Here is a 13,188-nt window from a genome sequence, read left to right on the forward strand (position 1 = left end):
TTAATTTGAATCAACATTTTGCAACAATCAATCACATCAATTATAGCGCACAGACTTGCACATCACGTTTCAAGAGCCTAGATTGCCATGCAGTGACAAGAGCCTACTCAGTAAAGGGACGTAATGCTGTCTCTCAGCCCATAGAGACGGCTGTGCGAGTTTAATATATAATCACTGGTTTAAGACCGGCTGAGTAAAAAAATATTACAATCGATAGTTACCAGTGAAAAGTAATATCGGAACACTCTTGTTGTGTCAGTTTTGTTGTAAGATCTGAAACGTTAAAAATTACGTAAAATTGGTGCGTTTTGGTCGAGTGGGATGGGTCGTTGAACCGTGACTGTGTTGTCACAAGTTACAGCCCGCCGAAGTTATCAAAAGTGTTTTTGCTTTTTACATTTAGTCATTTAGGCCATCATGACTTGTATCATTTTACATCGCATTCTAAGAAAGAGCAGAATTCTCACAATGCGCGCGGTACATATCTAGAATCGCGTAGCGCAAAGTTGGAACTCCTACAATGGCGGCCATTGTTGGAATTCCAACAAAGCGCAGGTCATTTCCGGAAAAGCGCCAATGACGAGATGGGTCGCAACACTTGTTCGGATAGCTTGGCTCGTCAACGATAGCCTTCCAAAACTCACTGCTATCGTTCTACAACATAGTTTCAAACAGAATGGTACAGTATTCTTGGTTGCTATCACTCACGGAGTCGTAATCGTGGAATGTCTTCTTTTTTCTGTCGTTACTTTTCCGGTCCAAATGTTGCCTTTTGCAAGGGTAGTCACTCTCCCACATCGCAGAAAACTGAAACTTGGTTTCGAGAACTTTTCTCACCAGCTGAGAGTGAAAGGTAAGGCACATCGATTCATATAATATTTAGCAAAAGTGCGGAGTAAATTGGCGATTAAAGTCACAGATGTGGGGGAGCCTGGGTCCCCGCTCGGGGACATTGCCCCTGAACCTAAGTTTGTCTCCTGCGTCAGTGCGTGAGCACCGCCCCTCCCGTGTGCTTTTCTTCTTTTTTAATATCCATCTGTTTTCATGCCTGATAACGAACAGACACGTAAGTATGATAAGTTCACTTCTATACAACAACGCACAGGACATAAATTACCCATCAAAGCAAACTTCAAAGACAAAACTGAAGGAAACATTAATCTAAAAATATGCGAAACTGAAAGGGCACACCGGAAAATTAAACACACACCAATTCGAAATCAAAAGCCAAACAGTCAACAGGGTTTAGCCTGGAAGAAAAAGGCAATGGGACATTTGTCCCCCTCAACCAAATTCCGATGGGACATCTAGTCGAAGGCAAGAAGCGCCAAAGAGGCCTGTACGCGTTTTGATTGACCAAAGATGCAAAATGGTGCAATATGGTGCCATCTGAGAATTAGCCGCTATATCGTGTTAATGTGTGTGTGTTTGTGTGCAATCCAATGTAAAGTGTACATTTGGTGGTGCACTGGTATGTAATCTCAATGCGCCCTTTGACGCACTGAAGGGAATTGTGATGGGACATTTTCAGATTTAATCCGCCAATGGCGCAGGGCGCACGAGTAAATGAAACCCTGAGTCAATGACAGTCATATTAACTATAGTGTTAATGACCCGGTTATAGCAGGATATATCCTAAACATCAAAGATTTGTTCGAAATATGACATCAAAGAAAGACTTCCTGTTTCTATGCAATTCATCCACTGCATTTCCTGTAGTTTTCATAGAAAAAAACCCTGACAATGTGTGCTTGTAATCACTTAATATTTAAACCATTTAAAAAAACAAAACATATGAGAGGTGTGGTAGTAAAACTCGTAAATATATACATAAATTATCGTTCTCTCGATTTTATTCAAGGGCAGAGATAGCACGGACATGAAGATTTGGTTCTTTGGCAATGCAAGCTTTTTAATTGTTATTTAAAGGTTATGAACAATCATCAAAACATAGGGGGGGTTGTCCTAAAAAGTGATATTTGAGTGAATTATGCCTTTATGGATCAAAATGGATGATTTTTGGGCCTATATGGGATAAAACATGTAGTTTTGGGGACACATTCATCTTTCAGAAAAATCAAAATTAAACTTTTAAGTATGTTTTCTTTTACTTCAAACAGGTCCCTGTAGATGCAACAACTGAGCAATGTCTTCATATTTCTATAGTGTGTGTGTGTTGGGGGGGGGGTATGAGGGGAGGCGGTAAGAAAGAAGTGGGGCGGGATATTTTCGTTTTTAGTGTCTGTACACTTCCGCATGCGGTACAGAGTATTCATCCGAGTGTATAATGCCAAGACGCTGTTATAATTAGGCATACCGTTAATTTGTACTCTCACCGCAGTGCAGCTGAGTAATAAAAGAGAGTTGAGATTTTCAAAGATCTTCTGAAGTTGAAAAGACCAGTTTTTGATCACGATATTTGTTTCAATAGATTATTGTCCCTTGAATTTGATTACTTGAATCAGGGCAACTGCAGACCTGGATTAATCCTTTTCAGTTAGCATTATCTTTTGAAATTATAAACTTGTTCGCAGACAATAAAGCAACAAGATTTCCTTTGTGGTTTGCTTGCAGAATTCCTTGTGTGTGTGTGTGTGTGTCCATAACAGATAGACTCCTATCGTTTCAATTTAATCAATGATAAAATAAAACAAGATTGGTTCAATTAGTTAGAACATTTAATTCAGGACTAAACAAAAACTTCACAAGAACTTCAGGAATTAAAAGTGCCCATTAATTTGACCTTTCTTATTTTTTGAATTCATGAATATAAGGGTAACTCTGCCTTTTTTTTCTCTTTAGATTCTAAGGTGCTTATAGTGAGAGGATCAGGAAAAGATGGCTGTTCTCTGGGTGCTGGTGGCTGTGATGGGTGTGACCGTGCTGTGGCCGCAGCCTGGCTACATCCATCCTGATGAGTTCTTCCAGTCTACTGAGGTGCTTGCTGGTAAGTCTACACCACTGTGCTAAAGTGTGTGTGTGTGTGTGTGTGTGTGTGGGGGGGTATAACTATAAGGGGAGGGGGTAAAAAAGAAGTGGGATATTTTTACTTCTTTTACTCTACTTTATTATTTCTTTGTTGGGAGTGGGTCATTTGGGTCACCAACAAGAGTCACGGTTGACCAGGTGTGTACCTACAGTTCACTGTGTAATCAGCCAAGTCACTTATGGCAGAATACCCAACTTTTTTCCAAAGAATTTCACTCTTTCAATTTTGTTTGGAACGGTTGGTACAAAATAAAGCGTATACATGCAATTATTAGTTTGGTGTTGAAAACAAAAGAGATCTTTACTCACCAAACAAGACAATTTAAGTGTCCATTTTTTTGCCAGAGTTAGTAAACAAAAATGTACGTGTAATGCAGGAATCTGAAAATGAAAGAACAAGAAATGACAGAAGTTGTCAGAAATGATTGAATCACTGATAGGAGATGTTCACGCGCCTAGATGTTAAGTGTTATTTGATGTACCTTTGATTGACAAAACTAACTGTTACTGTTTGTCATGTTTGATTATTAAATCTTAGTCTGTACTATTTTATTCATATCCCACTTGCCAGCAGTTTAGATGTATGCATTTCTTTTCAGGTGATATTTTCAACATCACTCACCTGAGAACCTGGGAGTTCAACCGTGAGATGCCGCTACGAGACGTCTCCCTCTCCTACCTTCTCTTTGCTCCGGCTTTTTACGCTCTGCGTGCGGCACTGAATACGCCTCAAATGTCCGGCTTCATTTCAGAATCCTACGCTGTCCTCATCCTTCCCAGAATGCTTCTTGCCCTGGCTGGATTTGTCAACTACTGCCTCGTGAAAAAGTTGTGTACGTTTTTTGCTGTGGATGACAGAGTTGCGGTGTGGTACTGGTTGACGTCGTATGTTACGTGGGTATTCTTAGTGCGATCATTTTCAAACACTACGGAAACTCTGCTGTTTTCTGCAGTTTGTATTCTGCTGTTAGATCTTGTGCAGTGTTGCACTAGAATGAGGTCGGTTAGAGTAACTGCTGAGCCGACGCCTGCAGAAGAAGCTGCAGTGAAACAGGAGTACAGACGATTCAGAAAGTGTAGTTTTGTCCTCGGGGTTATGCTGTGCATGGGTATTTTCAACAGGCCGACTTTTGGAGTGTTTACGTTGGCTCCGTTAGTTTGGTGGGTGGATCAGCTCAACTCTGCTAGACTGAAAGCTACGTTTCAGTTCATGACTGTGTTTCTGACTGCAATGGGTTTCCTGCTGGCATTTTGTGTCATGTCAGTGAGCAGCTCCTTGTACTACAACCAAGACTTCTCTCACCTTTTGAGCGATCTCCATGTTGCTATCTCGCAGTGTGACACTGCTTTGATTCAGCACACACTGCGTGCAGTTCTGTCTGGGTTTAGGATTCCGCCGCTGAACTTCATGCGCTATAACCTGCAGGCGTCGAACTTGGCCGAGCATGGACTGCATCCCTGGTATACTCACTTCCTCGTCAATTTCCCCATGCTGCTAGGACCCCTGGTTCTCCTGTTCCTCTGGAATCTGGCGACCTTGTTCAGACGCTGCCTCACGAAACACCCCAACGATGTCCTGTACGCCATTGTCACCATTCCAATCATCTCACTTTCGTTTTTTCCGCATCAAGAGGCAAGGTTCTTGCTGCCCGTTGTCCCAGTGGCTGTGGTGTGCGTGGCTGGAAACAGCATTGCTAAGTGGAAAACCTTTAAGGCTGTGACATTACTGTGCAACATACTGGCGTTTGTACTGTTTGGCTGGCTGCACCAAGGGGGTGTGGTGCCAGCGATGTCAGCGCTGCAATCTCGTTTTAAAGTTATTTCCTCTGACCCAGTAAATCATGGGTCTCATTATCATATTGTGTCATACGCGACCTACATGCCTCCCCGACACTTGCTTTTCAGTGACGAGTCAAAGATCAAGCTTCACGTTCATGACATGATCGGTGCACACAACAGTCCTCCAACTTTGAAACTGAGAATGGAAGAGCTGAAGGCATCGTGCAATGCAGACAAAATAAACTGTCATTTCTTTATGCTGTTACCGGCCACAGCCCTACTGGATGTGACATCCATTACCGGCTGGCAAGAGATAGATGAGGGACAGTTCTGTCCACACGTATCGATGGAGAGACTTCCAAGTAATTTCTCAGTAGAGACAAAGGAAGATGTGTACTGTCTGTTGCGTCAGTTTTGTTTGAAGATCGTGTCAGTCAAAATGTGAGCTTTTTTCGGGTGGTAACAGGTCTGCAGTTATTTTTCAACACTGAGATTTTGTGTATGAGCGTTTAAACTGAGATGCAATTTATGTATGCTACAGGGGACACCCCCACACCCTGTTAAGACCTCAAATCTGATAAATTAAATTCAGGTCTTATAAAGAAGGTAGTCTTGAAATGACAGAGGTTAGTACAGAAAGTCAGAAAAAGCAAGGTCTTCAATTGGGGTGACTTCATTTCATTTCATTTTTCATTTTCATTATTTTATTGTCCCATCGCTGGGAAATTCGGGTCGCTTCCTCCCAGTGGAAAGCTAGCAGCAACGGAGTCGCGCTACCCAGGTGTCTGCGTGTTTAGGTGTATTCAGCCATCTGCACTTATGGCAGAATGACCAAGGTCTTTTACGTGCCATTGTGATGACACGGGGGTGGGACATGGCTTCCGTCTCTAGGTCTGCACATAAAGTTGACCCGTGTCCGTCCCAGCCCGAATTCGAACCTGCGACCTTTCGATCACAAGTCCAGTGCTCTACCAACTGAGCCACAGGGCCCCCAGGTTCCACAGTAGCTCAGTGTTATTTTGAACCAGACAGCTTTGGGGTTTTAATGTGTGCCATATTCATTTTTTTCAGACAGAGATGGTAGTGTAGTGTCATTTTGTGCCGTATACACGTAATTTGAAAAAAAGGTATAAAACGCAACCGCTGTGCTGATAAATTCACATTGGACTTTTTTCAAGGTTAGGTGGCATAATGTTAATGATGGCAATGATTTGATAGAAGCGTAAATATCTCAGTTTTTAAAAACAGACTTTTCTTAATCTGCTGTTAATTTGACTTCAAGAGACTAGCTGTGTACAGTTTTCAAGTGATAATATACTATTGAAGAATATGTGTGTGTTTTGCAGTCATGCATGTGCTGTGGAAGAAATATATGTCTGTGTGTGTGTATTGGTTGGTTTTACAATACATCAAGTGTTCTGAAAAACAAAGCACTCGAACCGCATGTGACCTGTGCAATAGACTAAGTGAGGGTTATGGTGTGTAAGAACTGTTTTTCTCCTTCACTGTTTCTCGATTCACATGGCATGGATTTTTTGTCTTCTTCTTCTTCTTCTTTGTTCATGGGCTTAGACTCACACGTTCACTCATGTTTTCAGCACGAGTGGATTTTTACGTGTATGACCGTTTTTACCCCGCCATTCAGGCAGCATACGCCGATTTCGGGGAACAGATTTTCTGTCAATTGCGATGCTGCTTGGCAGTATATATGCCCTTTAACACCCAAGAGGATTGGTGCTTTGGACGAGTATGTGACTAACTGCTTCTGCATTTTTTTGTGAGACCTCAACATGATTACGAGATTCGAACGAGAGAGAAAGAGACGTACACAACATGTGTTCACACACAATTATGCAACATGTTGTTTGCATCCATTTCTTGCTGTCAAGTGTTGAGCGCCAATAGTTGTAAAATCAGGAAATGGCCTATTTAAAATCATGGACGCCATAGTCAACCATGGTCATTAAATGGTAAAGTTCTTAGCCCAGTACGGGTTGAATGGGCCTGTTTGTAGAGCACCAACTGTAGAATACTGTGTGTAGGTTTGGCCTGTTTTTGGTGCCACTGTGAGACATGTAAACACAAATGCACAACAATAATTATATTCTCAGTAAAAGAAACAAACACTGACCCTGAAAAATGTCATGCGTTTTATTCCAAGAATATTGCACTTAGATTATACATTGATTCCATGAACAAAAACAAAAGAGAGTGACCAAGTAAAAGTAACGATCGTAACGCTATCAATATCAGTGGACAGTACATGCACATATATTGTCATTTCAGCGCAGACCTTCAAATCAAGTCAGAACAAAATGCGTAACAGGGAAATAAGCACCATCGTCAAATAATGCAATCGCTCCACGCTACTTGATTTAGAGATTAACTAAAAAATACCACTTATTAACATTCTTTGTCGTTTATTTTACGCCATTTTTATTCCTTGACAGAGATTTACTCAAAATAAAAACACTTTTCTAATAATCTTGGCTGTCTCCTTTTGCACCAGTGTTATCATAATCTGGCTTCAGGTGATAGTGATAAGATCTTAGTTTTATGACAAAGTTGACAGTAATTCCAAGCTTCTTTCATTACAGTGCAATATATGATACAAATGATCTTTGTATGGATCTTTAAGCAAAGTTGAGATTATCCAAAACTAGGATGAAGACAAACAAAACCAGTGTCAGGAACAGACGGGCCCATCATTTTTGTTAATTCTTCAGGAGGCTTTATGACTTGTACAAGTTGTAGGCCTCGTCAGATTTTGCAACTGAGGTTTCAATAAACACACCTTTCATTAAAACAAGGGCCATTCACATTCATGATTTTCAATTTACAAACAATGATGCATGAGATGATGTATGGTATCTTATAACTATTTAACCAAAATATAGGGCACAACATATCCCCTGATGATTTGTCTCATGGACCAAAATACAAGAAAAGTGTGTCAGAGTAGTGAGACAGTTACCATGGATTTGTATCCCTTTTAATAATTTGTATCACACTCGTGCAGATCTAAGCATAAACTTCACAGTGCAAATGCTCATGAACGACTTAAAATCATGAACACATTCATTGAACTACATTTTCTGAACCACACTGACAATATTTTGTTCCGTTCTTTTCAGTAACTGAACTTTTTTTTTTTTATACACTGCAACACTAAAATCTTGTTAAGCACTGTGAACCCTTTCAGGTCTTGAACATCAGAAAATTCAAACTAAAAGAAACATAAAATGTAAAAAAAAAAAAAAACAATTGAAAAGAAAAATAAGTCAAGGCTTGCAATCTTTGTTTTGTACAAATAATGCATAGAAATGATTCCAAATGGCTGAAGCTGAGTAACGGAGCCATAACAAAAAAGAAAAAAACAACAAATCAAAAGTGAAAAAAAAGGGCAACACTAAACTGAAAATAAAATCACGAAGCAGTTCGTGTGGAACACTGCAGCAACTGATAGCAGCTCCTTAATGATATGGACAAATTAAAACTGGTCAGGCAAAGGCAGATATTAACGATATTCGCCGAAACACAAGGTATACACACCCTTCACGCCAGGTGCCAAACATTCACACATGATGTATACAAACACGGACTATACAACTGAATTACTGCATGGTACACAATTTGTCAACACACTTGTTTTTCAAATGGCCTGATGTTCAGTCTCTTCTTAAAAACCCCACAGTTCTTAATTTCCTTATCTGTGTGTGTGTGTGTTACAGTGTATATGTATGTGTGTGTGTTACAGTGTATATGTATGTGTGTGTGTGTTACAGTGTATATGTGTGTGTGTGCGCGAAATGCAATGAGATTCAAATCAATGGATCTATTTTCTTTTTCAAATTCACAATTTGTTTCCTTTCTCACACTCAATATTTTACTTAAAGGTCACTTTAATAATTTACTGTTTGTACAAACAAAAAATTCCTACTGAGCTTGAAATTTCATAACAATCCTCGGATCTAGTTTAAATATTAAAGGTCAGGGTTTGAGTTACAGGGGCAGTTCTCTCCGTCGAATGATATGTGTACATCTACAAACAGCTTTTATTCTTTCTGCAAAAGAATTTAAACGCTGAAGCCATTACCATTTCCTTTTCAAAAGCATTTGAGATTGAAGCGCTAAATACAATGCACTGGTATAAACATACTTGTAGTTGGTTTGCACTAAAGCATTGCCATATATATATATATCTACAAAGCCATTTCATTTCCAAAATTATTAAGAACGTACTGCGGGTAAAACACAAAACGGCCATTGGCAAAGCTTTGAGCACATAATCACGAAAGCTTGGATATGTTAATTATTCAAATATGCGTCCGGTTCCTTAACCGTTGCTGTACAATGCACACTCTATGATTGCGGGCTCATGTGTTTTGTATTGTTTCATGTATACTGTATTACTAATAAATAAATAAGAAAGTATGCAGCTCAAATCTTTCAATCAGTTTGCCTTGTTTTGATATCATCAAGGGCACTGAAGCAGTGCTGTTGCTATCAGATACAACATGCTCTTAGAAAATTGCTTTTAGTAAGTGACTTAATACCTACAAACAGTACTACAGCTGTTCAGATTTACATGCATTACCAATACTTAATGTCACAATTAGCAACTTAATGTCACCAGCAAGAATGAAACAGAACTGAACTGTTCACATTCCATCATGTGATTTCAACCAGTATGAAAATATGGACTTATCTTGCGGAAAGTTCTATGAGACAGGCATTCTGACATGCTAAAGTCACACACAAATTCAGATCAAATGAATGGTGCTCAAATCAGACATGTATACCCTCTGATAATTATAAATCTGAGTATGATAACACATGTTATCCATTTATGTGGGTAGTATACAGCTATCAAGGTATGATAATTTTGCCTGGCTTAGCACTCAACACTGTAGTTAAAGCATCAGTCAAAATTTCGATCTACAGTACACCCTATCATGGCAAAATCAAAATATATTTTAAAACCTATATATCCCTTCCCCGCATACTGAATTTTTCTCAATCCAAACAATACATGAATTGAAGGTTGCTGGATATTATGAAATAAGTAACCAGTAGTATCTCTATTTAGCCGTGAACTTTACATAATGCACATTGGCCTCGTGAAGATCCTCAAGAAGAGGCTGAAGTCAGGGGAGGCAACTGAGATTCACAACCTTTGCAGTTCTCTTCCCAATATTAAAAAAAAAGAAAAATTGAAAGTAAACAGATTCCATGTTACATCTTTGTACAGGGTTGCAATAAACCAAACACAATGAAAGAGTGAATCAGGGGAGAAAAAACACAACAACAAAAACTACAGACTACCGATCAACAGTGCCGAACACCTGAATCGACAGCACCATCAATTTCACTTCCCGCAAGCATACCAACAATCAAAAAAGATTTGCAACAATTTTGTGTGTCTGTGAAAACACATGTCATTGTTGCAACTCCACCCCCCTCGTGAAAACAATGGAAAGCTAAAACATATTTGCTTGGAACAACTTCAAGAAAACAAAATTGTATCCCCTGATCTAGTCATTTGAACGATTGGGAAAATAAATATATATTTGCTTAGAAAAACCTCAAGAGAATGCGCAAGACATTGTACTTTTTGTAAAACAAATCGCAATATTCCAAATCATGTTTTCAAGTGAGAAGAAATCAGTCTGCGCAGAAGATATGTACCGAAACCCTACTGTAATGCATGGAGTAGCACTAACAAAATGGATCTTGAAAAAGCTGAAAGTAAAAGGCAAAACACATGAAAACATCTGTAAATGTGTTGATGCAAGTGGCTGGGAAAATGACACATAGATGTGTGGATACAAGCTGATGGCAAAATGACACAGTACAGATACTGCCCTTCCTGTGCAAAGTACCATGCAACACTACAGATTTACCCAGGCTCTCACATCTGATCTAGGATAAGAGCGTCCCGATATGTATATCAAATATCAACAGTTTGTGCACAGTGGGTATTCCTTTCTGAATTAATTTCACAGACTGACATTGTTTTAGCAGCACTTCTGTTTCCGGTCAAGCTGCAACCGCAACCGGATCGCAAACCTTGTAACTCTTCGATTGATGGAATTTCCGTCTCATTTTATTTTCTAATTGAAGGATTTCTTTTCATCCATGCACCAGTGCCACTTACAAAATTAAAATACAGTAGTACCTGCCATATCCGGTCACCCATTAGTCATTGCAAAGGTGACCGCAAATATCAGGTGGCCGTTCATTACAGGCCCCCTCCTCCTCCAAAAAAACCCAAAAAACACGATCAAGTTTTCATGAAGAAAAGAAAGCGATCATCCACGAGCCGCCGATTCATTGTCTCTGTTAGTTTTGCTTTCGTTTATACATCTTAATTATTTGCGTGTTTAACTCGATCGTCCTGGCTAAGCTATTGTTTCGTATGTTTCTATGTGTGTTGTTTGGATTATTATATATGTATTTGAGTGTCAGATAAACAAGTGTTTCAAACTCACATCAGCTGTGATCGATCCGGAAGTGACTGCCGTAAATGTACATGTATGCGCATGTCTGTATTTACAGTTTGCGCATGCGTAAGTATTCATGTCGTCTGCTCGTGCTGTGACGTCTGTGCACACAACACACACACACACCACAGGCGCTCGCCCGCGAAAGTGACAAGTGGCCGTTAAGTGGCCGCTCCTGTCGAGTAAGAGGGGCACCTTAGGGCAAAAATCAGTGACCGTTGACCGCGTCAGACAGGTTAACGGCCATTAAGAGTCAATTATAGAAGGAAAACTCATTAGTCATGGGAAAGCTGGCCGCTCCGGGTAGGTTCACGCCCACGAAAGGGCCGGAAATGGAAGGGACTACTGTATAAAGAAATTCCCAATCCGCATAAAAAGCGGCTGAGCTGCTGATTTTGGGACTGTGACCTAAATTGAAATTCGCAAGGATGCTCTTAACCATATCCCATCTAAAAGCCTCGATAGATCTGCAACAGTGAACAAGATCACATGGTATGTTCACTTTCAGATGGCAGTACGAAGAGAATGGACAAATTTTTCCGCTGGTTTTTATATAATAACTTGCATCTTCTGTAAAGATTCATGGAGTTCTGTTTTCTTTTATTTGCTCCCTTTCTTTTTAAAGCAGGAATTTCAGCAGAGACAGAAACAGAAAGACAGGAGGGGGAGAGAGAGAGGGTGAGAGACGGACAGAGAAATAGCGAGAGACAAACAGAGAGACGGACAGAGAGAGAGAGCAAGAGAGGGACAAACAGAGAGACAGAGAGAGAGAGAGACGGTGACCGATGTGAGGATTTGCACTGCCTTGACAAATAAAGGCTTTCTTTCCTGAGAGTTTAAATTCTCTACTCCTTCCTTCCCGACTGCAAAAGAACCTTAGTCAACAAATAATTGACATAGCTTTCATAAATCCCTAACAAAGTACCCTTCCCCCATAAAAAAAAACCCACAAAAATGTAAAAGAGACAAAGAAAACACCATATAAAAATAATTATGTGAATCCGTTGCTTTCACACATCATCAATCCAAAATCCATCTCGGCGGCCATCTTCCTTTTCATGCTAAGGTGACTAAGGTGTGAGCGGTAAAGCGCTATGCAGTGCATGAAAACAACCCATCAACTTAACTCCTCCTACAATATAGTCAGAGAGGTGACTGACACTGACAGCCCTCCCCCTTTATACAAACAAAATCATACTCTATGCACAATAAAGTGTAATTCTTTTTTATTTTTCCATAAATTATCGGACTATCAAGAACATTTGTTTGCTAAGCATTTTTTCCCTCCAAGAGAATGCTCTGTGGCTGTCACTGTCAGTTTGCTCAAAAAGAAACAAAAATGTTCAAAATGCTAGTATGTAGAACTAACAAAAAATTCAAAAAGGGGCACATTTCAATAACAAACATAAAGACTGGCATACAGTTTTGACTAGACATAACAAGCTTGTGAGACTGAAACAAAAACACTGCTATCAGATCTCAGCTTAAGCAAAAACATTACAAATACAACAAAATCAAGTTCAAAAATGCAGAGTCTGTAAAAGAAAACTTTGCGCTCAGCTCACCCAGAAAAGAAGTAAAAACTCATAAAATGCGGTGCTATTTACATTATGTGATATGGCAATAACATTAACAACAAGAGCTCTGGGCAATGAATGCATGACATTTGACATACACCTTATCAAACAGACAAACAAACACACGGGATAGAGTCATAGGGTGGTGGGGCGTGTGGGCAGACAGACAGACAAACAAACACACTGGATAAAGTCATATGGTGGTGGGACGAGGTGACGGAGACGGACAACCAGATTGATGAAAAGGATTCACACGGGCCTGTCCACGCAGTTATGGCTAAGAGAAGATCATGTACACTTATGGCTAAAAAGAAATTGTGTGGCTAATAAAAAAACTGCGT

The 13,188-nt window shown here is 39.9% G+C and overlaps 1 protein-coding gene across 3 annotated transcripts; it reads left to right on the plus strand.

Annotated features, from left to right (window-relative positions):
* Positions 1-578: 578 nt before the first annotated feature.
* On the plus strand, positions 579-6,097 carry LOC138983541 (GPI mannosyltransferase 4-like). 3 transcript variants are annotated; one of them, XM_070356808.1, is made up of 3 exons: positions 579-679; positions 2,811-2,947; positions 3,588-6,097. In XM_070356808.1, the coding sequence occupies exons 2-3, from the start codon at positions 2,839-2,841 to the stop codon at positions 5,210-5,212; spliced, it is 1,734 nt and encodes a 577-aa protein (XP_070212909.1). In that variant the 5' UTR covers positions 579-679; positions 2,811-2,838; the 3' UTR covers positions 5,213-6,097. The 3 variants fall into 3 exon arrangements, with proteins under 3 accessions (XP_070212909.1, XP_070212910.1, XP_070212908.1); XM_070356809.1 differs by lacking the exon at positions 579-679 and adding an exon at positions 724-853 and having other exon boundaries at positions 2,803-2,947; XM_070356807.1 differs by lacking the exon at positions 579-679 and adding an exon at positions 724-853.
* The last annotated feature ends 7,091 nt before the right edge of the window (positions 6,098-13,188 follow it).

This window comes from Littorina saxatilis, linkage group LG13 (assembly GCF_037325665.1).
Source record: "Littorina saxatilis isolate snail1 linkage group LG13, US_GU_Lsax_2.0, whole genome shotgun sequence".
Lineage (NCBI taxonomy): Eukaryota > Metazoa > Mollusca > Gastropoda > Littorinimorpha > Littorinidae > Littorina > Littorina saxatilis.

What these genes read in the sequence shown, in the direction of transcription:
- LOC138983541 (XM_070356808.1), top strand. Translation starts at nt 2,839, where the DNA reads ATGGCTGTTCTCTGGGTGCTGGTGGCTGTGATGGGTGTGACCGTGCTG. An exon ending in GTCTACTGAGGTGCTTGCTG is followed by an intron (nt 2,948 to 3,587) that starts GTAAGTCTACAC and finishes ATTTCTTTTCAG; the next exon opens with GTGATATTTTCAACATCACT.